The following is a 25,486-nucleotide window of genomic DNA, read 5'->3' on the forward strand; positions in this document are numbered from 1 at the left end:
CGGTAGATCACAATCATAGTCTTTGGTAGAGAGACCAAAAAAGGATAGCACAGATTTATGGTTTTCTACTATCTCTTCTTTGGAGAATGTAGTGACAGTATAGGTTTTATTACTGCTATCATTATCTGTGTCTAATGCTGATAATAAACATTGTATGTAAAACTTTTTACAGACAAAACAATGTTGCTTTGGGCTTTGTCAGCTGGAACGACAACACATTTGTCATGTATAGTAGACACTGTTTTTGCTACTTCGGGGTCTTTAAAAACTAGTACAGCATTGACACAAATTGACCTTCTTAAAACTTTCATACGTTTCAAAATTAAAGACCTCACAGACTTTACCCACTCAGACAGAAAATCAATGTCGGTATTAGTTCAGGTAATAGTTCATGACAAATGAATATTGAAGTAAAATTTAGCACAATGCGATTTTAAGCTGTCGTTCTAAAATAGGTAAGGTAACTTTCCAAACAATTAATCCTTGCTACACGTTCACGGTATGGAACCTTATGTTCTACAAAAAACGACGCCTGATTGTTGCGCACTTAAAATAATATGGCATTATTATATAAATATTTTATATACACTTAGTTTAATGTCCAAGGATGGTCATATTGGCCCGAGGCAACGCCATAGGCCAATATGACGGGCCGAGGACAAATAGCTAAGCCAATATGAAATCACTACGTAATGATACCTTTATTTTACGTAGCCTTTACAGCCAAAGTCATTTAAGAAAATGAAGTACACTAATAAGATTAACTCGACCTGTTTCACGATGGCCATGAATACTTAGCATAATGCAACGATATAAAGTTTTGGTTGATCTTTCTTTTTATTTCATTTTAAATAACCTATTTCCATCCCCTCATTCACACAATTCTTGAAAATTATGTAGTTTTTATCGTGTGTTAACATTTCCACAAATCTTTTGCAACTTTTTTTTTCGTTTACGATATGACCCGAAAATTCCGAACGTTACAAATTACGTTGAAGTCAATCATTTCCGAAAGAAACTGATCGGAACCCGGTCATTATTTGAAAATCAATATTGATTTACTGGAAATCAAAAGAATGTAATGCAGGGACAAAGACCAGACATGACCGGAAAACATAATACATACAAAGTAACAAAAGTAAATGAGCAACTCGGACTCCACTAAAAACTACATGGGAGCATGGACCAGCTATAAGGCCTCATAAGAGTGAAGGAATAATAGGTCAGCAAGCAGAGGACCACAACTTGTTCCCATTGAAATGCCAACCGTTTGTAGAAAAACGCGTCCACTACACTGGACAAATATGTTGTCGATAAAAAATTCCAGCATTTTGAAAACATCGTCTTCTGCATTTTTGGAAGATGATTTGAAAATATTTTTTGCAAAGTATGAGGAGCCTCTTCAAGGACTACATATCTGAATCTTATAACGATGTATAATGTGTTAGTATGGGATATAGAAGTATAAAGTGTTGAAAAATCATTGGTTCTAATGCTTGTATTCTGATAATAATCTTGAATTGAGGGTTTCCAGGGGATCTTTCGACTTTTTTCAGGATCCTCATTAAATACCACTACGGGAGTAACAAGTGTTGTTGTAATACTGGAGACCTTTTTTGACAGATGTGAGTATAGAAGTTTTGAAAGAGGTTTGGTGGTACATTTTGCAGATCAAGCTATATAACGCAGTTTGTACAGATTCTTGTGAAGTTTAGGAATCCAGTACATAGACGGTAGATCACAATCATAGTCTTTGGTAGAGAGACCAAAAAAGGATAGCACAGATTTATGGTTTTCTACTATCTCTTCTTTGGAGAATATAGTGACAGTATAGGTTTTATTACTGCTATCATTATCTGTGTCTAATGCTGATAATAAACATTGTATGTAAAACTTTTTACAGACAAAACAATGTTGCTTTGGGCTTTGTCAGCTGGAACGACAACATATTTGTCATGTATAGTAGACACTGTTTTTGCTACTTCGGGGTCTTTAAAAACTAGTACAGCATTGACACAAATTGACCTTCTTAAAACTTTCATACGTTTAAAAATTAAAGACCTCACAGGCTTTACCCACTCAGACAGAGAATCAATGTCTTCTTGTTCTCCTTTTATCCATTTTCTTGCGTAGTCCTCCAAGGCATCCATAGGAACTTCAAAGTTATAATTCTTATTTATGGACCTTTAAAAATGAACGTACGGAGCAATTCATTTTCGATGATGATTAAATCCCCATAATGACGTGACCAGAAGGACCATATTTAAATGGATAGTTTTTGCAAGAACAGTCAGGTGGTTTAGCTTCAAGTCCTCAGTCTCGACGTTCTGCAATAGCATTTTACAATTGGAAAGTTTGGATGCAATTGGTGAAGTATTGGAATATGAAATAATCGGTACTAATTTATCTTTGATATACGGCGGATATACGGTGATTATAAGACAAATTGATTGCATCTATAGCTTTGTTGACAAAAGGTAGCGGAAGAAATGATCGTTTTTCTTCATCTTGACCTTTAACACAAACTGGTTAAAAGAGTCTCTGGAAACAAATATCCAAATTGATGGCCATAAATCTGTATAATGATGATGTAGGTTCAGAAGTGTCAATACTGGTTTTGTAAAAGGAATGTGTTTGAGTGATTTTAGTTCGGATGAAGTCCGGAAGGCTGATGTATGAGAGGAAGAAGGCCATCTATGGAGACATCATGCATCTTATGTGATGCATAGTGGCGATAGCCATAACTTCTTATCCGTCTAGGATTTTTGTCAAATAAATTCTTCACATACATATATCGGCCGGATTAGCGGCTTTATTTTATAAGGGTACTTTCGGTTGTATTACTTAATAGTTAATAAATAATGAAGAATATATTCGTAGGTAAAGTTATAACCACAGAAGATTGCTTTACAAAAAAAACTTACATTCCATTTTCCCAGCTGTTCAGCAAATTTAGAGATTTTCATTAAATATGTTGTATATGAACAGTTAATTGTTATATTTTGTATTACCAGTTGATTGCTTTCCTTTTATTGAATAGTATATAGTTCATTTCTCCACTTCTGTCATACTAAAAATACACATTACTATAACGCCATGTATTAACGTGCAACTATAATAGCTAAAAGTCTACTTCGACATTGCAAAATATATCACTTCTAGCCGATTTGTTTTTATATTCATACGAGACTGTATTTCTACAGAATCTCGTAAAGAACAAATATAAAAAAATGCTAAATCCTTTGACTTTACATATAGATATATTGATGATGTATTTTCCATTAACAACCCATCATTTGGTAAATGTTTACCTTCAATATATCCACCAGAGCTCGAGATAAACGAAACTACAGAAACAGCTTGTTCTGCATCTTTTGTGGACCTACATCTCAAAGTTGACAACAGTGGTCATCTCAACACAAAGATTTATGACTTCAATTTAACTATCATAAATTGTCCTTACCTTTGCAGCAATATACCTTCATCTCCTGCATATGGTGTTTATATTTCACAATTTATTGGCTACGCTAGAGCACGTACTACTCTCATTTCCTTGAACGCCATAAATATCTGTGTAATATACTCCTGAATCAGGGGCATGAGGAAATGCGTCTCAAAAGGTCTCTTACCAAATTCCATTTTAGATATCAGTCCTTAATTGTAATTTTTTTTGTACTGATTTGACCGTTGATTTCCAGATTATGACGCAACAGCATGCAGATGTTATTTAATCCATCACCGGTATATACACACCGTAATGGAAGAGGGAGGCTTAGCGCGCTGTAAAACCTAGATTTAACCCACTATTTCGTTCGAAATGCGTGTATTTAGTCACGCCTATTGCGGTAAAAGCTGCTCCGATAGTGTAATATCTATTATGCCAAATTTAGTTCAAGACGATCATCATAACAATGTGATTTTTTCACAATATCTATTATTTGCATTCTTGACTTAAATACTGCGAGCAGCAGGCCCACGAGTTCAAGCATGTTAACTGACAATATTGAAACAGAATATTTTGATAGACACAGTTGCGGGCTATGCAAGAAAATGGGCATAAAGAAGAGATAAGAGGTCGATACACCTTTAATTTCAATTCAAAAATACGAATTCGGCGCCTTAGAACGGCAATGAATTCGGAAAAGCGCTCTATTTTTGATGATCTCCAGGATAGGAAGACTTAAAAATGTTACATCTGCAAGACACATTTGTCGTGATTTTAGCAGACAAAGCTCCTCACAGCATCGTTTTTATATGTATTTTATACTGCAATAATTGTATGTTTAAGGAGATGAATTTTGACATGGCAACCTATCCACTAAACAATATACCTAATGAGGACAACACATGTCTCTTTTAACTTCTGTTGGTATCACATGTTTAAATATCTATTTATAGAATACCGAGACCCCGCAGTGTTCACGGAGAGGTATAATGTTTGGTTAAACAAGTATGCTTCATCATCTATTTATAGAATACTGAAACTTCAAATTGTTCTCAGAGAGGTATAATGTTGGGTCTAACAAGTATATTTCATCATCTATTTATTGGATACCGAAACTTCACAATATTCACGGAAAGGCATAATGTTGAATCTATCAATTATGCTTCACCATCTATTTATAGGAAACCGAAATTTCTGCGTTCCAAGAGAGGTATAATGTTTTGTCTATTAAGTGTGTTTCACTCTCTATTTACGGGATACCGGACGGGCGTAACATTTGGTCTATCAAGTATGCTTCATCTATCAGCTGAATACCGAAAATTCACAGTGTTCCCTCTGAGGTATAATGTTGGGTCTATCAAGTATAATTCTCCATCTTTTAATTGGTTACCACAACTTCACTGTGTTCCCAGAAAGTTATGATATAAGGTCTATCAAGTATGCTTCATCATCTTTTTATTGAATACCGAAACCTCACAGTGTTCTTAGAGATATATAATATTGGATCTATCAAGTATGCTTCATTATCTTTTTACTGAATACCGAAACCTCACAGTGTTCTTAGAGATATATAATATTGGATCTATCAAGTATGCTTCACCATCTTTTTATAGAATACCGAAACTTCACAGTGTCACAGGGTTCTCAGAAAAGTCTAATGGTAGGTATATTATGATTCACTTCCTATTAATTTGATACCAAAACTTCACATTGTTCCCAGACAAGTATATAATGGAGTCTGTCAAGTGCACAAGTTCTTTTCAAGACTCTTTGCCACTTAATTAATAGCTGTGAAAGGTGGACTCAAGAGTTAATGGGATATAGCCTACTTTATATGAGGCGTAAGCATGTCGGTTTTTCTAACTTTATGATGTTAGCTGAAGTCAGTTCTGCATCAAGGTTTCTATTTAAAAAAAAAAAAAAAACACACACACACACACAGGACAAGAAAGTATGCTCGTCAGTTCACGTTTTGCCACGACTGTGGTGCTTCTGAATTGTCATTTGTTCTGTTTTTGTTCTGTTCTGTTCTGTTTTGTTTGTTTTTGTTGTTTTCTTGGGGTGTTTTAATTGGTTTTTTTTAATTGTTTTGTTTTGATTTGTTTGTTTTATTTTGCGTCGTGTGCTTGTTTTATTTGCCAAACTTTGCAAATGAAGTAACTGTATATCGAAGTTATCAATGGATTTTATCATGGAAGAACAAAAGACATTTCAGTTAAATCAATTTTGAAAAATCGAAACATCCTTCATTTAAAAAATCGGGAACGTTATTTCGATACAAATCTGTCGTTTTTTTCCCTATTTTTCGATATGCATTAGAAACTGAAACTTCAAGGAGTCGAGTTTAAATTGGATCAGTTGAAAATGCTCGAGTTATCTGAGACTCGAGTAATCGTGAGTCATTTCGACAGTTGTGGCTACTGTTAGCCCAGAAAATTATGAATGAAGTTCATCCCACGGACCAAAGTATATATATTCAGTAGAACGACATGACAATTCAAGGATCGTAAAACAGATAAGTATTGATCTATACGATGTTTGATAATGGTTAATTTGAATAACTCGTTCGTTCGTAAAAAAATTAGAACATTGAAGTCACGAAAATCGATTGCTTATAACAATACTATACCCCACACATCTGCTAAAATAAAGTAATTTTTGAAAAAAAATTCGAACGATATTAAGATTCATATCCAATCAAAATAGAAGAAAACAAATCAACTTACTAAATGGTGTAAAGTACCATGCCACAGCACTCCCCTTTTCGCCAGTATATACAATCTTAACACATTGGTATTCATAGGTAAAACTGAATTCAGGTAACTTGTGCCTGAATAAACCAATAAATAGCACAAACTATATTGTTTCAGGCATAATTGTCGGTTGGTCAAAATATAAAAATCGATATCAGATGAATTTACATTTTGGAAGGCATCAACCTGATTCTTAAACATCAATTCAAATCAATCTTAACAATTAATATTGCTATGTTTATCATTGGCATTTTGTTGTTGTTTTGTTTGATGTTTGTTTTTTTTTCCTTTTGGGTTATAATGTTTAGCGGTGAGACCTACAATACTATTTCCTTTTCGTCGAGATTTGAAATCGTTAACAAAATTAATATTTGTTAATACAAGTAGCACCTGTGAACGAGAAAAGGGCCATTTCTTTCAAAACGCTCTAATACGTCACCATTAGACCTACTCAGTACTGTTGGATCTGCGCAGGAAAATTTAGCTCCACCTTTGACGTTCATTAAACTTTCATATGTCCCGCTTTCCTGTCTTGAACATGGATAATAACATCTTGCAGAAACTGTAAGAGGACAGTAGAATATCATTTTAAAATATAACTGTATGTCCATGTATATACAATGAATTAGCCGCTTGAATACTACAAACATTGTGAATGTATTAAATGATTATTGTTTTAAGAAAAATGCCAATACAGCCATCGATAAATGTAATAACTGACCATTAAACTCAATCACCAATGGACAACAAAGTTGAATAGCATGGACAAAGAACGGATATGGTGAAACGCAAAAAATGCACCGGGTATAACCTAGATCAAATATGGTATGAATATTCTTAGTATACGGAGGGATTAGTCTCCATTTTTTCACCCAATTATGTTTCATTCTAAAAATGCAATCGAAAAGGATGAGGCCTCGTTCTGCCTACTGAAATAATTTGTAAAAACAATTATCATAAATTCGGAAGAAAGCTAAATAATTATGTAATTGATATTGTAAATTTTCAATTTTATGCTTTAAGTTCGTAATTTAAAAAGTAACGATTGAGAAACGAATGCACAAAAACCGCCTGGAAGGCTATTCTGTAAATAAAATAGTATTTTTCCATTCTTTTGCCACTTATTTTATAGTGAGATCCAGCGTTAACCAAAAAAAATTGAAAGTGAAACTGTGCATTTATTCATTCTTTCAACATGAAAAAGGAATTTTTGGTTAACGTTGGATCTCTATGTGCATTTAACAAAAAACCTTTAAAAAATCACACTTAAAATCGCTTTAAAAATGTCCAACTTGACCTGTACATGTATCATGTGATCTAGCTCACTGTCACATGATTAAGCACATGATATAAACTTAGACCCTAAATACACTTTAGCAAGTAGAGTAGATATATTAATTAAGGAGCCTTTATCTCAATTTTATGCCAAAGAATGATTTAAAATGTGAAATAATCTTTGATCAGATGTCGATTTTGCTATAGCCACTGCTATGAAGATGCACGCATGAACGTGAATTCACTTACTTTGAACCGCGTCATTGTCCTTTAGGTGGAATTTTTTCTATGGATTTAATACTTGAATGTAATAGTTTTCAATATTCGTTGGCGCTAATATCCGTATAAATCTCCTCGATAAAAGACTTACCTTTGCGTTGAATGTAGAAATTGAGATGCCTTAAATAAGCTCGTATAAGCATAAGTGTTTATATAGAAACCTGCAGCACGCTATCTAAAGATAATTTTATAATAAATTTCTCAACGCATTTCATTCCCTTATGCGACCCGGCATAGTTGAACACACTGTTATAATATCACGCGCGAATAAAGTTGTTTTACTCTCTCCTACTTTTATTTTGAAAGTAGGAAAATTAAAAACCATTTTCTTTGTTTGCCTGCAAAAAATCCAGCTTTAGGGTATTTTTCTATTCAAATGATTAAGCACAGTTCTGTATAAAAAAATTACAAGACTGCTTCACTATCCGGGGAAAAATCTTCAATACATATACATTAAACAATGTGCAGGTATCAAACATGAGCCTACATGTATTCGATATTGCAAAGTTAATATATGCAAAATGTTTGTTCAGTTTTACGCAGTTTTGTGTGTATAAAATCCTGCTACTTAAGTTTCTTGAATATAAAGTAAATTTTCCAACATATCTTTCGTATTTATGTACACCTTCACAATACGCCAAAAAACATGTAAACACTTAATTAAAATACCCGCATTCATATTAACAGTGGCGGATCCAGGGGGCCAAGGGACCCTGCCCTCCACCCTTAGAAAAAAAATTTGAAAAATTGTCTGTGTTAAATCATTAAAAACACTCATTTCGTGACCCTCACCGATGATCCTGTCAAGAAATTTTCTTGTCCCCCCCCCCCCGTTACCTAAAACTCTGGATCCGCCACTATTCAAAACTTTTCCGATTAAGTACTTTGATGCTCCCCTCAGGGGGAACATGGATGTACATGTAAATTTTTCATGTTCATTGTAAGTATCTGTGCTTAATAGCCTACATGTAGTTTTAGTATTTGTTATGACAGGCCTAATATAATATTTGTGCTAAGCGGTCCTGTCGTGCTAATTATTGTCTGCCATTCAGCTTTTTGGCGTCTTTTCGAATATTTAATGCAAATTTAAGCGTCTATATTTTGTGTGAAAGAAGTTGCCTTGTATTTTAGTCAGCGGCGTCCTGTGTTACTTTGGTATTCAATCCGTGTCTAAAAATTTTGTTATTCGCCCCTTTGAAAATCTTGAAAAAAAAAACGAAAGCAGGCGCGTCCCGGATGGTGGATTTGATGGAGTACGACAATACTTTATAGGTTGTCAAGTTTTATAAGCATGGCCTGATCGTGAACCATCTGAAGTATAGTGGTATGGATATCCACGTGACATTTATTGAAACTATTTTCGAACCTGAATTTAAGATATGCCAGACTTTCATGCATTTTAGCGGAGATACGATTTGAATTTATGTTTGTCACTTCTGGGCTTCTTAACTTCCCTTTCATCCCCATCATTACGACTGATGAATAGCGAGAATTTCGAAAGCGGCAAGTTTTAAGATCCCTCCGGGAGACGGACAAGACCGCTGGCGATTACGGAATGTATGATGAGATGTCGGAAGGCTCCAGCCGAAAGCAGCCCAAAGCCAGAAGGTTACCTACATAGATCCATTTATTTCAAACTTTCCATTCTTAATTTACTACTATTCGTAATCATAAATTTTAATGAAAAAGTTCCACTTTTACTTTTCTCACGTATATATTTTAAAACTTTGCAAATACGACAGGAATTGTTGATTTAACTAAAAGTAATGTAAGTTTTTCAACAATGATTTGTGCATGTACGTGCTTATTATGTTTCAGCTATTGTACTCAGACAACATTTAACACATTGCTCAGGGATCTGTCGGTCTGTCTGTCTATAGTTAAGCATAAGAAATATTAGTGAGTTTTAACTGGTTCTGAAGATATATATAGTCACTCATGCAGTGTTAACATGTAGTTGACGAGGACACGGTAACATATGAATTGTATATCTGCCTCATCTATGTTGGTTCTGTTTTCAGCGGAATATACTCTACTCGGAGGCGCGATGATCACCGAATTTTATACAAGTTTGATTCAAGTTCTATAAAATGTAGAAGTAAAGGTCCGAATGCAGATATTCTTTACAGGGCTAAGTGCGCGACTGCACCAATTCGAAACTATGTTGGTGACCTTGTCAAATGCAATTGTAGATGTTCCCATCATGACTTTTGTAATGTCAACTCGACGACCTTTCGTTAGATATACAACAACCCTACTTTCTGTGAACTTTAGAATTTTGCACTTATTAACCCCAACTGGGTTCTTTTTCTATATAAATAAATTGAAATTTGAGATGTACACATTATGACCTTTAATTTGATATGCGACAACCTAACTATATATACAACTTAAGTTTTGCACTCATTGACCTCACCCAAGTCATTTATTTCGAGACAAAACATCGATATTTCGGATGTACGCTTTAAGACCTTTCATTTGATATGTAACAACCTTACCCTCTAAGAACTTTAATTTTATGCACTTAATGACCCTACTATTTGAACATGTATTAATTATCATGGTTGAAACTCTGATTTTTGAAATGTGTTCATTTAGACTTTCAAAATGATATATCACATGACTCTCTTCGACAAAGTTGAAAGAGTGATGCAATATCAAATCTATAAATAGGTATTGATGAAATATATCAAACCATTGTAAAATATGAAAATTTTAAGTTTAAGTTGTTGTAGTATCATTGGTTTTTTATATTGGTTCTTGGTGAAACATTTGTACTTGTGCAGATCTTTCATTCTGTGGAATGACCATTTGTGTGTCTGCTGTGAATTTTAAAATATATACCCCCGCTCTTAAAACTTAAAATTACAATGGATCCAAAACTAGACAAGAAAACTGTATGATAATTTGCAGAACATATACATCAAAATTACAAAATAATTTGGGCAATTTTGGAGCTAATTTTGAGCCCAGTGATTATCAAAATATGATGCAACAACAAACTCCAGAACCGGAAGTCGTTGAGACATAAAACTACCACCATACATCTTAGGATTACCTGACCTTAAAAAACTTACAAGGTCAAGGTCATACGTTTATGTCAAGGTCACACACCAGATTCTGTAAAACATTTAAATTGTCATAACTTGAACAGACGGTCTGACAGTTGTAAATTTTGTCTCAAAATGTAGGGCTTATCGAGAGGGTCATTTCATTTGCTGTATGTATGCACTTATCTCTTATTGTTTTCTCAATATCAAGGCCTGTAGATTGCAGTGAGAAGGCTTTCTAGCACTCTATAAACTTTGACCTTAGATGCAAATGAAAGGCCGTATAGACCAAAGATCATTGATGAAGGTCCCATGTTTCTACAACTTCTGGTTCTCGAAATATAAATTTGAAAAACTTAATTATGATATTTCAAGGGATATAACTCCTGTATGGTTTGATAATAAAATACATGTTTATGTTTAGTCATTAGGTATTCATCTTGTGTACATGGAACAGTTTTTAGATTGATTTTATCTATTATGATTTTCAAGATATGAGGGATTGAAATAAATTGTTTAAGGGGACACAACTCTTAAAGATGATAATGAAATCCTTAGCAGGGTCATTTTCTAATATAACATGTTGACATCTACATGTTCACCGAGTATGATAATGATATCCTGAAAAATTAGTTCGGGGGACCTAATAACAATATTGATAAGATGCTAATAAACGGGAGATAACTTCTACAATGGATAATGAAATTCCTCATGGGATTATCCTGTAATGTCCTAAGAAAGGTGTATCGATGGCCCAAATTTTGTAATGATATCGTGAAAGATGACACAATAGGGCCATGCCAAAGTAAATATTGAAAGGGGAAAAAACTAGCACTCTGTGACCTTTGACCTTGGGTGCAAATGAAAGGTCACATGGATCAAAGCTCATTGATGAAGGTCCCACGTCCCTACAATTTCCGGTTCTCGAAATATATTTTTTTTCAAACTTAAGTATGATATTTCAAAGAATATAACTTCTGTATGGTTTAATGACAAAATACAAATTTATGTTTATTAATTAGGCCGTCTGCTTGTGTGCATGAAACCGTTTCCAGAATTATTCTATCTCTTATGGTTTTTTAAGATATGAGCGATTAAAAGAAACTGTTTAAAAGGGACATAAGTCTTAAAGATGGTAATGAAATCCTTTGCAGGGTAATTTCCTAATTGAACCTGAAGACATCTACATGTTCACCAAATATGGTCATGATATCCAGAAAAAATGAGGTCGGGGGACCATGCTGAAAAAAACGCCAATAAAAGGGAGATAACTTCTACAATGGATAATGGAATTCTTCACAGGGTCATCTGGTAAAAGTCCTTAATGAGCTCTATCGATGGTCCAAATTTGGTAATGATATCTTGAAAGCTGAATAGGGGAGAGCATGTCAAAGAAAATTTTGCATTTAACGGAAGAATATAAAAAAACATTAGAAAAACAATAAGGTCTTTCTGATAGGGAAAGTCCTTAAAAAAAGACACACAACAGATCTAAAGTAAGCCGACAAGAAAAATTATGTGCCTCTATGACGAAGTTTTCCCATTGTACGTGTTACTATATGTCTAGTAGATATCGTAAAACATAACACTTAGGTGTAATTGTTTTTACTTTATTCAACATATACTCATTTAATATGATTTAAGCTTTATTCATTTCGTTTATAAGTGAAAATAAACTTTCTCTTTTGATTTTTTTTAAATCAAAGATGAAACAAATTGTTTTAATTTTTAAAAATTGAAACGATTTTGAGTTTATTAAAGGGAGATAATCTCACTTCTTATAGTAGGCGCTACAGCGTCTCATGTACCGTCATACTTTACAAAAGTATAACGAATTAAAGTGAAAAATACATTGATATGAAGTGTTTTTTTGTCTGATACGTAATGTGCTTTCCTTTTTTAAAAACCTAACTACCGTGTAAAAACAACTAATAATTTATAGTTTGTATGACTTTACTAGATTGCTACAATATCCAAGGACAACTATATATCCTGAAGACACCTCACAAGATGCTACATATAGATCTGTTGATTTACTAAAATTAAAACTATAACAGGATATCTGAAGGTCAACAATACGTTTACCATGTAAAAAAGACACAGTATATGATGATTGAGATTGTCTACGAGTAATCACGGGAACCAAGATTCTAGCGGAAATCAAAATAATTTAATCCAGGGACGAAGACCAGACATGGAAAACAGACACAAAACAAAGAACATAATTCAGCTATATTCAGACAATGAACATGAAATTGATGATAAAATGAACATGAAATGGTGATGAAATGAAAAAAGGATGGGACACAAGGACAATGGGGTCAACAAATTTTGATTGCCACTTAAATAGGGAGAGATGGGTAGGGTCGGGCAATTTAGCCTCCTGTGGCGGAGCCCTATGGTTCCTACTCCGGGAGAATACCACAGTCGGGTTCTTTAACGTGCGAGGAAAGTGGCATCTTTCCCAACACGGTGCACCACGATGGTTTGCGGTCAGGTTTTCCGTATTATAGCCTGACAACCCCAGCATGTAACACGCCAGGGGTACCTCATTCCACCACCTGGGGTACACATCCCAGTTGCTCTGTGGGCAGAGTGCCCTAGCCCCCGACTAAGGTTCTGAGTACTATTTAGTCGCCTTTTACGACAAGCTTAGCGCTGCTGCAGACGTATTCTTTTAACACCCGGACCTGCACGGGGACTCTTTGGTCAAGAGTTTAGTAGCAGTCTTTATAAAAATCAGGCTGGGATTCATGAATGTCAAAAACTCACCGATTTTACATTGATCTCTACTTTAGGAACAGTAACAGACCCCATAACCAGTTTTGCACTTTTGAGATTGAAAAAAGGGATATATAGATTGTGTATGAAATTGGCACTTTGTATGAATTATCCTTCTTGATTTCGTTTGATTTGCATTGGTGATTTTTAGGAAGGATGAATTGTAGTTTTCTCGAAAGTACAGATCTACACACAGAAAGGAAATACATAAATGTATGACATATATATACACCAAAAGAGCCCAATTTGATCGATTGGTTTTTTTCGCCAAGAATCACTTTAGTGTCTGAACTTTATATGGACTGGTACTGAATGAATAATCAAGGTAACCAAGGTTATAGCGGCAATTAAAAGAATGTACGGTGATCCAGGGACAAAGACCAGACATGGAAAACAGACAAACACAACAAAGAACATAAAGTAACTAAAATCATACATACAAAGTAACAAAAGTAAATGAGCAACTCGGACTCCACTAAAAACTGGGACCATGACCAGGTGCATCGGTATGGTAAGCGTCCTCTGCTATCCTCTTTTGGTCTCTCTACTAAGGACGATGATTCTGATTTACCGTCTATGTACTGGATTCCTAAACTTCACAAGAATCCATACAAAACAACGTTTCATAGCTGGATCTGCAAAATGTACCACCAAACCTCTTTCAAAACTTTTAACTTCTATACTCACAACTGTCAAAGAGGGTCTCCAGTCTTACCACAACACTTGCAGATCCAGCTACATAACGTTGTCTGTAGGGATTCTCGTGGAGTTTAGGAATCCAGTACATAGACGGTAAGTCACAATCATCGTCCTTGGTAGAGAGACCAAAAGAGAATAGCACAGATTTATGGTTTTCCACAATCTCTTCTTTGGAAAGAGTGGTAGCAGTATAGGTCTTATCACTGTTATTATTTTCTACGTATTTTCTATGAACAATAATCTGCTTAATTTAAACATAATAACATATTTAGTCCGTAGATTAGTTTACAATGTGGTCTTGTATATATGTAGCCCCGTGCAGGTCCGGGTGTTAAAAGAATAGGCCTGGAGCAGCGCTAAGCTTGTCGTAAAAGGCGACTAAATAGTGCTCAGAAACCTAGCCGGGGGCTAGGCGCTCTGCCCACAGAGCAACTGGGATGTGTGCCCCAGGTGGTGGAATGGGGTACCCCTGGCATGTTACATGCTGGGGTTGTCAGGCTATAATACGGAAAACCTGACCACAAACCATAGTGGTGCACCGTGTTGGGAAAGATGCCACGTTCCTCGCACGTTAAAGAACCCTGCTGTGGTATTCGATAGGAGTAGAACCTTTGCGCTCCGCCACAGGAGGCTAAATTGCCCTACCTTACCCATCCCCCTTGTTCTAGTGGCAATCAAAATTTGTCGACCCTATTATCCTTGTGACCCATCCTTTTTTTTCTTCATTTCATGTTCATTTTATCCTCCATTTCATGTTCATTGTCTGAATATAGCTGAAATATTGCTGCTCGGACGTTAAACCCCAACAAACAAACATGTATATATGTACATAGTATATACAACATAAAGAATAAAATGCAATTAAAAGTAACACAGTACATGCCATAAAATAGTAATCAAGGGAACCAAGGTTATAGCGGTAATCAAAAGAATGTAATTCAGGGACAAAGACCAGTCATGGAAAACAGACATACATAACAAAGAACATATAGTAACTAAAATCATACATACAAAGTAACAAAAGCAAATGAGCAACTCGGACTCCACTAAAAATTGGGAGCATGGACCAGGTGCACTGGTAGGGTAAGAGTAATCAAGGGAACCAAGGTTATAGCGGTAATCAATAAAATGAAATCTAGGGACAAAGACCGCACATGAAAAACAGACATACACAACAAAGAACATGAAGTAACTAAAATCATACATACAAAGTAACACAAGCAAATGAGCAACTCGGACTCCACTAAAAGCTTGGAGCATGGACCAGGTGCAACGGTAGGGTAAGCGTCCTATGTTTTTTTGTAGAAACACCTGCCGAGTTGCTCATAAAAAGTCAAGTCCGGGTAAGACAAACGAGGAAATGAAAACTATAGCCCGTTGAATAAATCAGTTTTCATGACGCTGATGGATACGCCATAACGATCCACGAGTTCATGATGAAGACCATGAAACTTCTGTAGTGATGACTTCAATCTTGTAGCAACATAACTCTGTTCCAGAAGCCTATTTGTTAGAGTTCTAGCGCGATACAAAAAGTCTGCGTAGTTTCGGCAACCTCTGGAATAACGTATGAGTTGTGATATGAATACTCCATATGCAGGAGCCGAATGGATGTTGCCACAGATGAAAGAAAAGTTGACAATTCTGAATGAAAAGTCATCACGTTTGTCGTAAAGTTTGGTCAATAGTTTTCCTTTACCATCGATTTCTAAGTATAGGTCAAGATATGAGGCTGACTTCACAGTGTCTGTAGTATCCTTTATCTCAAGTTCTTTTGGGTAGATGCGATGTATCAAATCCTCGAAATCAGGGTTGTTTAAAGATAATACGTCATCTATATAGCGGAAACTGAGATTGAAGGATCTAGCCAAACGACATTCTTTCTTTTTGGTCAAATCAGCTATAAAGTCAGCCTCATAAGAGTGAAGGAATAGGTCAGCAAGTAAAGGAGCACAATTTGTTCCCATTGGAATGCCGACCGTTTGTTGAAAAACACGTCCACCACACTGGACAATAATGTTGTCTATTAAAAATTCAAGCATTTTGTAAACATCTTCCTCTGTATATTTGGAAGATGATTTGGAATTATTTCTTACAAAATATGAGGAATCTCTACCAAGAATTATATATTTGTATCTAGGGGTACTACCCTTTTTGGAAAAACAACGATGTATAATGTTTGTAAGTCGGGATTTTAACTGAGTATGGGGAATAGAAGTATACAGTGTTGAAAAACCATAGGTTTTAATGCTATTATACCCAGATGAAGAACAGTCAGGTGGTTTAGCCTTGAAGTCCTCAATCTCGAGGTTCTGCAATGGGTGAAGTATAGGAATATGAAAAAATTGGTATGGATTTGTATTTGAAATATGGGGGGATTTTGTTGGTAACGTTTTTGTGATGGAGGATGTTAGCCAAATTAATTGCATCTATACCTTTGTTGACAAACGGTAGTGGAAGAAATGATCGTTTTCCTTGATCTTGACTTTTCACACAAACTGGTTTAAAGAGTCTGTGGAAACCAATATCCAAAATGATGGCAACAAGTCTGTATAATGATGAGGTGGGGTCATAAACAGGACTGTCAAGACTTGTTTTGTGAAGGGAGTGTAGTAGAGTGAGAGGTGTAGAATAAAGTTTGGTTCTAATGTGATGAAGTCCAAGAGGTCTTTGTATGAAATGAAGGAGACCAACTATGGAGACATCATGTAACTTAGGTGACGTATAGTGGCGATGGCCATGACTCCTTTCCCGTCTTGGATTTTTGTCAAATAAATTCATCACATTTATGCTATTGTTATATTGGCTTGAAAGGTTTCCTATACTGTTGATGTTGTCATTTCACCCGAAAGGTATTACAGTACCTAGTCTGCGTATCCAGTACTCCTCTCTTACCCTACGATAGTTTTTACTTAGAACGGACTGTTTAAGATATATGGCTGTATAATGTTTGATAAATACTCTGGGGCAAGGCCGTTAACTATCTTGTACATCAATATTAGCCTATGCTTCTCAAGGGGATTACATCATGGTTCCCACACTAGTTCTTTATACATCTTTGATTTGGGGGATTGATCCGCAGACCAGTAATAATTCTACCGACCTCTACTTGGACATTCTCGAGTAAATTCGATTCATATAGTGTACAGTTATCCCAAACAATAACCCCATATTCCAATACTGGTCTAATAAAGGAAAAGTATATATTTATCAAAGATTTCCTGGAGACCTGATACTTCAACATTCTAAGCAATTTTAGTCTGTCACATGCCTTTTTGTAGATCTATTGTAGATCTACATGGCTATTCCATTTTGCATTATTCTTAAAGTCAAGACCCAGATGTTTACGTGCATTGACATCGTTTAGCTGGTTTTCCGGACCCCCAAAATATACAGGATGGTCGTCTACATTTCTTCGAGAGAACAGCAAAGACTCAGTCTTGGGCAGATTAAATTTAATTTCGAGACCAATTATGTATATGTGATAAGTCTGTCTGCACATCTATGTAATTTTGATCACCAACAATAACAAATAGTGATGTATCGTCTGCAAAAAGTTTTATATAACAGTCTACACCATCTATAATTTCGTTTATATAGATAAGAAAGAGGAGAGGTCCTAAAACAGAACCCTGGGGGACCCCTGCATTAATATCTCCCTATCCAGAATTATATCCATCCAATACCACTCTCTGCTTTCTCTCATTCAGATAATCGGTAATCCAATTAAGTAAATTCCCAGAAAACCCTTTTTTGTAATTTGAGTAAAAGTCCCTGATGCCAAACCCGATCAAAAGCCTTAAATATATCACAAAATACAAATCTAACATCCTTACCCACATCTAAGTTACTGAGTATCGTGTTATAAATATTTAACAATTAATAAACAGTTGAGTCTTTTGGCAGGAATCCGTACTGATGTTCTCCCATAATTTGATGTTCTAGAATTCTAGATTATGCATATGTTTAACAAAGATATTTTCCATCATCTTACAAAGAACACATGTTAAAGAAATAGGACGGAAATTGGAAACATCCGATATAAACCCCTTATTCTTATAAATGGGTGTAACATGAGATCGTTTCCAAAGATAAGATAACTGACCACAATGTAGAGACTTGTTGATCTCTAACTTCCTGCTCAGCAATTACAAAAACCGGCAATTCATTAACCGGTTCCTGAATTTCAGCTTGGAGTTCCGGCTCATCTTCAATTTGTGAAATTTTCAGATGGGTGTATAATTATTCATCCTATGTTTACTAATGGTGGATTAGTGTTATCACACTTGTTAAGTTTACATACAGACTTCGCAATACGCCACCATTTGCCTGGTGGAATATTTCTATCAGTCGATTGCGATGTTAATTTTTGCTTATATAATGTCTCAGCATCTCTTACAAGTTTAATGACGTCATTTCGCTGTTGTCAAAACGAGGCCCAATGATTTAGGTTATCTGTGTTTTTTGCTCTATAGTGAGCTCGATCGCATTCACATATATTGCGGCGTAGGAACACTAGCCCTAATGTAGTCCATAATTCTGAATGTTACATGTAAATATCCAGGATCAATGATAAATAATCTTTAATCAGTAACAGAAGACATTTTGATATGCTTTTCAACAATTTTAGTCACCGCATGTGACGTAATACACAACTTAGGTTGATTAATAGCCATGGGTGAAGTCACGAACGGACATACGGATGGCTACTTAATAAAATACTGTGATAGCCATAAATACATTTTCATTCATTCAAAACAAAATTCAAAAGATATCTAATGACGACCTCAAAGAAATTATCTTCGAAGTGTGCATATTGTAATATTTGCTAGGTGTGAACTGTGAGGGGGTTCCTGTTGTAAAGAAACAATTTCAAATGAAATCAACTGTATTTAATCTGGGAAAATCTAAAGGCCGTAGGCATAATGTAAGACCATATAATATCTTAAAATATCAACTGCTGGAAATTACAATTTTGGTGTTTACACAGGTCGTTCGTTTGAAGCTTAAATGGTAGGTTTATTCAATGATGCTCCAATGTTTAATCCAGTTACTTTCCAAATTCCACGGTAATAGCTAGTCTTGAGAGATCGGAATGGAAAATCTACACTGAAAAAAAAAAAACACCATCACTAGGAATACTCAGTCAATTGTTTATCATTGATCTTGGGTATTTACATGTGACATCCAGAATTATGGACGACATTAGGGTTAGGGTTCCTACGCCGCAATATATGTGGATGTGGACCAAACATGAAAGCTTCTGCTTACAGAACTATGGTTAGACCCACACTTGAATATGCAGTCACAGTTTGGGATCCCTATTAACAGTCTCACATACAGTCACCTGAGAACATACAGCAAGAATCGTCAAGGGCAATTACTACGACAGAACTCCTGGCTTTGTGACATCAAAGGTAAAGGAGCTATGTGGGAAACCTAGTAGAAGAACGCCGACTAAGATCTATGCTAGTCATGATGTATAAAATCAGCCATGACATGGTAGATATACCAGCTACTTAACAACACTGAAGTGATGCCAGAACTCGGGGAAACAGCAACTATAGACAATTGTACACCAACCGAGACACTTACAAATTCTAATTCTTTCCAAACCATCAGGGACTGGAATAGCCTTCCAGACAGTGCCAAACATGCCAGTACCATCGAGGCATTCAAGAGGCAGTTAACCAACACCATAGCTGCATCTCACCAGCCACAGACAGCAAGAGGCCATGTTTTTAACCCGTACATAATTTGGTTTTAAAGTTGTAAATACGAGGCTTTTAGCTGTGTCCCGGGTGCTACATTGAATTTACATTCTAAATGAGAAGAAGAAGAAGACATTCACTCCGCTATGGACATGAATAAGAGTACTGTACATTCTTACATACATACATATACGTACTTTAAACTTGGTTAGTCCTTTTTGAATATTTATCGCTGTATACATCTAAAGATTTATTTCAAGTATATATATGTGTATAAAGTTACATTTATTTTCTCCGTTCTGTTCGTTTCGTTTCGCATTTTACAGTTTCGTCTCGTTTTGAATGACTGTTTCGTTTCGTTTCGATTTCGTTTCTCATTTTATAGGTACCCGATTTCAGCGTATATATCGCAAATTTCGGATGTTTAAAGCATGACAAAATCAATGACAGTGAATATTTGACGATTAGCGACTTTGAAGACTTCAGTCTTTGATTAAAAATAGAAGTTACGTTTGCAGTCTTCCAGCTGGAGGGAGATTTGCAATATTGAATGGATTTATTAAATTTTCTTTGTAAAGGGGTTGAGATTTTTTTCAGGGCTGATTTTAGCATTCTATGGCTTATTTTATCAGGACAGGATGCCTTATTTGGGTTTAAAATTTTGATAACATCTATTATTTCGGAACGTTCTATATTTATAGTAAATATTTCATTTTTTTGATTTTCGCTCCATGTTTGGTAAAGGATCATTTGCTTCTTTAGTGTTTGATATATAGAACACAAGTATTCAATTAAGACGATGCACCTTTCATCGTCTTCGTACACCCGTACTCACCAGTGACTGAATATCTGAGACATTTGGTAACGGGAGAATATCGTAAGAACCTTTTTCAGATTTTAAAAGCATCTGCATAAAATTCCAATAAACTTTAAATTTGGATAAGACGTATTTTCGAGAATAAAGTTATCTAGATTTTCTTCATATTTTTTTCTGTTGCTGTTCTTCTCAAGTTATTAACCTTATTTCTTTGTTTCTTATATTTTTCTTTATCACCGGGTCTCTTATATTTTTGAACTTTTTTCCGGATTCTATCACAACACGTATAGCCTTTATATTTCACTATTAAACCAAGGTTTATCTTTACCTCTTATATTTACTTTTTTTGATCGCACGCATTCTTTAATTATTGAAAGAAAAGTGCCTGTAAATAGTTTACACATTTCATCAATCTCAAGGTCATTTAACAATAAGTGCCAATCCATTAGGTCATTAGGTCATTAAACTTTTCTCCATCTAAATTGTTATATAACCAGACTTTTCTATTAATTTTTTTTGTCTTGTAACGTTGACAGTCCAAAAATATTATTGATGCATCATGATAATATCGCGGAATAGTTACATTTAATGCCGGTGGTGGAGGTCTTGAAATATATACGTTTTTTGTGCTTAAATTGGGTGAGGTGCCTGTTTTTGTTTGTATTCTTGTTTTATGTAGTTTAAACTTTTTTGTTTGTTTTATTTGTTTTGCTATTGGAACTAGAAAGCTTAATTTTAGCAAGGACTATCGATTATAAATGTTCATATATATTGTTGTAGAATTGACATAATTTATCCTCAATTCTGGCCAGTCTGTGTAAATATTACTAGTTAAAGTTCTTATAGTGAATTATCGATAAACAAGAAAAAAATATGTACCTGATATGTGTAATGTCTAAATATAGATGAGTGAATGTATGTATAAGGTAAAACAAACAAAATCTGTATCTCTCTTCATGTTGTATTTCTATATGACGTTTAAGTGCAAAGGACAACATATCTTATGCAATGATTAAAATAATCTAAGTTAATGAAATATAAATATATGAAATTTATAATTCAGGATCAATGATCCACAGCAGAGCTTGCTGATGGATTTCCGTTTATAGTCATAAACATAAGCACTGTTGGCTTAACCTTCTGCAGAAGAGTAGTACATTCTTAATTATTGTGTTTTCACGAACTGCATGCTGTTAACTAACTTTAATACTTGTAATGGCTTCTAACGATGAAAGACAACCCCTGCTTTCTGACAGTGTCCAAAATGATTCTTATTCAGAGCGAAAAATCAAAGGAGACAAAGAAGAAAACACAAAAAAGTAAGCTTAATTATTTCATTATGTTGTTGTACAATTGGGTCACTAATGATCACTGCTAATATTGGTACACTTCCCCGTGTTGATTGATCCTAAAGGGTGTTCAACAGGGGTCGGAACCTCTTTTTGTTGGAAATTTTGGTTCTTACATGTAAAATCGAAAAATTGTTATATGTAATATAAAATTGAAATCCACTTTATCCCAGACCCCAACCCTTTTTTAAAAAATCTCTGGTTCAAGTTACAATGATTTGCACTATTGAAATTTTCGCTTCGCTCCCCTGGCCTATCGTCTCCCACCATTGTCTGCAAATTTCTGATGTGTAGACAGTAATAGTGCTGCGGACGGCTAAAGATTTTTCGAACTTTAATTGGCCTGGAGGGTGTATGGCTATATCTGTCAATGGAAAGATAAATCAATGAAGTTTTTGGATAGTTTCTTTTCTAACTGAAAAGTGATAAAGTTTTCTGCTATTTTGCATTAATTAGAGGAGGGGTCAAAGATCAATCGACCCCAATACACTTTGATAAGTAATTTAAGTGAAATCGTTTATTGTAGGTATTGGAAGACAAGTAACTTGTAAAGATCATATGTATATAATTTCATAAATGTTATAATGAACTTTTTCTAACAAAAGTTGACTAATTAATCACAGAATAAAATGCCCCTAAATTTGGTTGCATTTTAGTGCATTCAATAATTAATAATATGACACGGTAGAATATTACAATGTATATCTAAATATTCTTTGCTGAATAACAAATAAAATAAACACAACACTCTCGATGTGTTTATCTGCAATATAGACTTTGTAAAATGAGTTTGAAGTTGCAAATGTTCACATATTTAAACTATTAGTAGTACTAAAATTGTATAACAGGATTCGTTTCTGGACAATTTGTTTAGTTTCTGGGCTGTTTTAAGAACAGAGACACATGTAAAGTATCGAGTCTACCTTACGTTTTGACGAAAAGATTTAAGGTTTTGGGATATATTTTTGTATATACAAAATCATACATATTTTTTGCATTTGTCTTTATATGCTTGGACTTCAAATAAAACGTTTAAGTTTTAACCATAAATCAGGGATTCTCAAACAAAAAATGCGACTCAGGATTCATGATGAGGCTGGATTTGGTAATAAATTTGACAATACATAAACTGCGAACTTTGAACTTTGCATGGAAGCATACATGTATGTTTAACAGTGCGTTGAGTTGTGTTTATATCATTTGTTATTCAGTAAAGAATATTTAGATATACATTGTAATATTCTACGGTGTCTTATTATCTCTTAATCATTGAAAATTCACTAAAATGCAACCATTTATAGAGGCAATTTTGTTCTGTGATTAAATAGTCAACTTTTGTCAGAAAAAGTTCTTTTTTACATTTATGAAATTCTATACATGTGATCTTTACATGTTACTTATTTTCTGATACCTACAATGAACGATTTCTCTTGAATTATTTATCAAAGTGTATTGGTGTCAATTGATCCCTCCTCTAGTTAATGCAAAATAGCAGAAAACTTTACCGTTTTTCAGTTTGATAAGTACAATATTCAAAAACTACATTGATTTATCTTTCCATTGACATATGATATAGCTGTATACCCTCTAGGCCCATTGAACTCGAAAACGAAAGCACTTTTGGTTACAGACCACCAATTCAACCAATGAGCATTTGGAACGTACGCAAAAATAGTCCTACGCAGAAATTACCCCTGTTCCTCATAGTGCTGTGAAAAAAGTTCTCATCTTATTTAAAAAATTTAAACAGTTTCTGAAAGGAAAAACATTTCTGTACATTTTATAGGTGCATTTTGCTTCTTGTGATGTGAAGCCTAATCTCCATAATGATTTTTAAATATACCCCTGTCTTGTGAAAACACTGGAATTTCCCATGCTATTTATAGACCCTTCACTTCCAGTGACCAGTACTGCACTGCAAGTCTGCTAACCCCACATGCCATTCTGAGGATTGTGAGCTGACATATGTAGAATCATTCTGATATATAGTCCTCTGCAGGTTAAAGTTAAGGTAAAGTCCAGAGAAGCCATTGAATATTGTGAAATTAGCATAGAAGCCTATGGAAAGTGGAATTAGTGGTTTTTAGCCTTAAGATGAAGCCATGGCAAAATGAACAGTTTCTTGAAATAGCTTTAAACTACTTGAAGATCTTGTTAACTTTGCCATGAGAGGAATATACTACAAAAATCCTTCAAAATATGCATTTTGTTAAGTTATAGGTCCAAATTATGGAAAATTGGTCTTTTTGGCTGATTTTTATGTCCTATCTTGTAAAAAGTGTAGAAAATTTAGTAAAAATATCAAATATTAAACTTTGAGGGCTATATTTACCTAAATATGGTGGTAATAAGCACTTGAAATCAAGTTTTGTGTAGATTTGAGCAAAAATTAGGTTAGAAATGAGGAAAAACTCGCTTTCATTACTGCGGTTAAGGCCATATCAGCATTCCCCTATGGCAACATGGAAAATCCATTATTGAGTACTTTTTTTGCTTTAGGTGCCCTTTACTGGTCATGTTTTAATGTGAAAACACTGTATTTACAAATTTAAAGCCAAATATATCACCTTTTGTGAAAATTTAAAGATTTAGGATTTTTGACATGTGATCAAGAAAAAGGGGGAGGCATGTCAGAAATAAATTTTTAAAAATAGACCAATTTCTCAGAAAATGATTACTTTTAAAACTATTTCTTCATTAATATTGTTAAAAAACAAGTTGTGATTGATATTTTTTATTTGAAAAGTCAGAAAAAGTTCTTTGCAAATATTTAATGCATTTAAGTATGGTAGAATATTGTCACTGTTTTGCTCGTACAACTTGGTTACCCTATATTTAAAAATCAAATATTTAAAAAAGTGCTTGTCACATTTCACTGAAACTTTGCAAATGCATTCAGTATGTGTGTAGGAAGATACCTGTATAGTTATTTATTTTTTCTAAGACAAAAAGTGACTGTTTAGGTTACAGACCACCAATTAAACCAATGAGCATTTGGAACGTACGCAAAAATAGTCCTACACAGAAATTACCCCTGTTCCTCATAGTGCTGTGAAAAAAGTTCTCATCTTATTTAAAAAATTTAAACAGTTTCTGAAAGGAAAAACATTTCTGTACATTTTATAGGTGCATTTTGCTTCTTGTGATGTGAAGCCTAATCTCCATAATGATTTTTAAATATACCCCTGTCTTGTGAAAACACTGGGATTTCCCATGCTATTTATAGACCCTTCACTTCCGGTGACCAGTACTGCACTGCAAGTCTGCTAACCCCACATGCCATTCTGAGGATTGTGATCTGACATATGTAGAATCATGCTGATATAT

The 25,486-nt window shown here is 34.6% G+C and overlaps 1 protein-coding gene across 1 annotated transcript in view; it reads left to right on the forward strand.

Moving 5' to 3' along the window:
- Positions 1 to 21,771: 21,771 nt before the first annotated feature.
- Positions 21,772 to 25,486, forward strand: part of LOC148600674 (ATP-dependent translocase ABCB1-like) — a 77,419-nt gene continuing 73,704 nt past the window's right edge. The window contains exon 1 of the mRNA XM_088554865.1: positions 21,772 to 22,129. Within this exon, the coding sequence (XP_088410991.1) occupies positions 22,026 to 22,129 (104 nt within the window). The 5' untranslated portion in view covers positions 21,772 to 22,025. The remainder of the gene's footprint in view (positions 22,130 to 25,486) is intronic.

This window comes from Perna viridis, chromosome 12, assembly GCF_037379345.1.
Source record: "Perna viridis isolate PV_CMFRI_1.1 ecotype Kerala chromosome 12, ASM3737934v1, whole genome shotgun sequence".
Taxonomy (NCBI): Eukaryota; Metazoa; Mollusca; class Bivalvia; order Mytilida; family Mytilidae; genus Perna; species Perna viridis.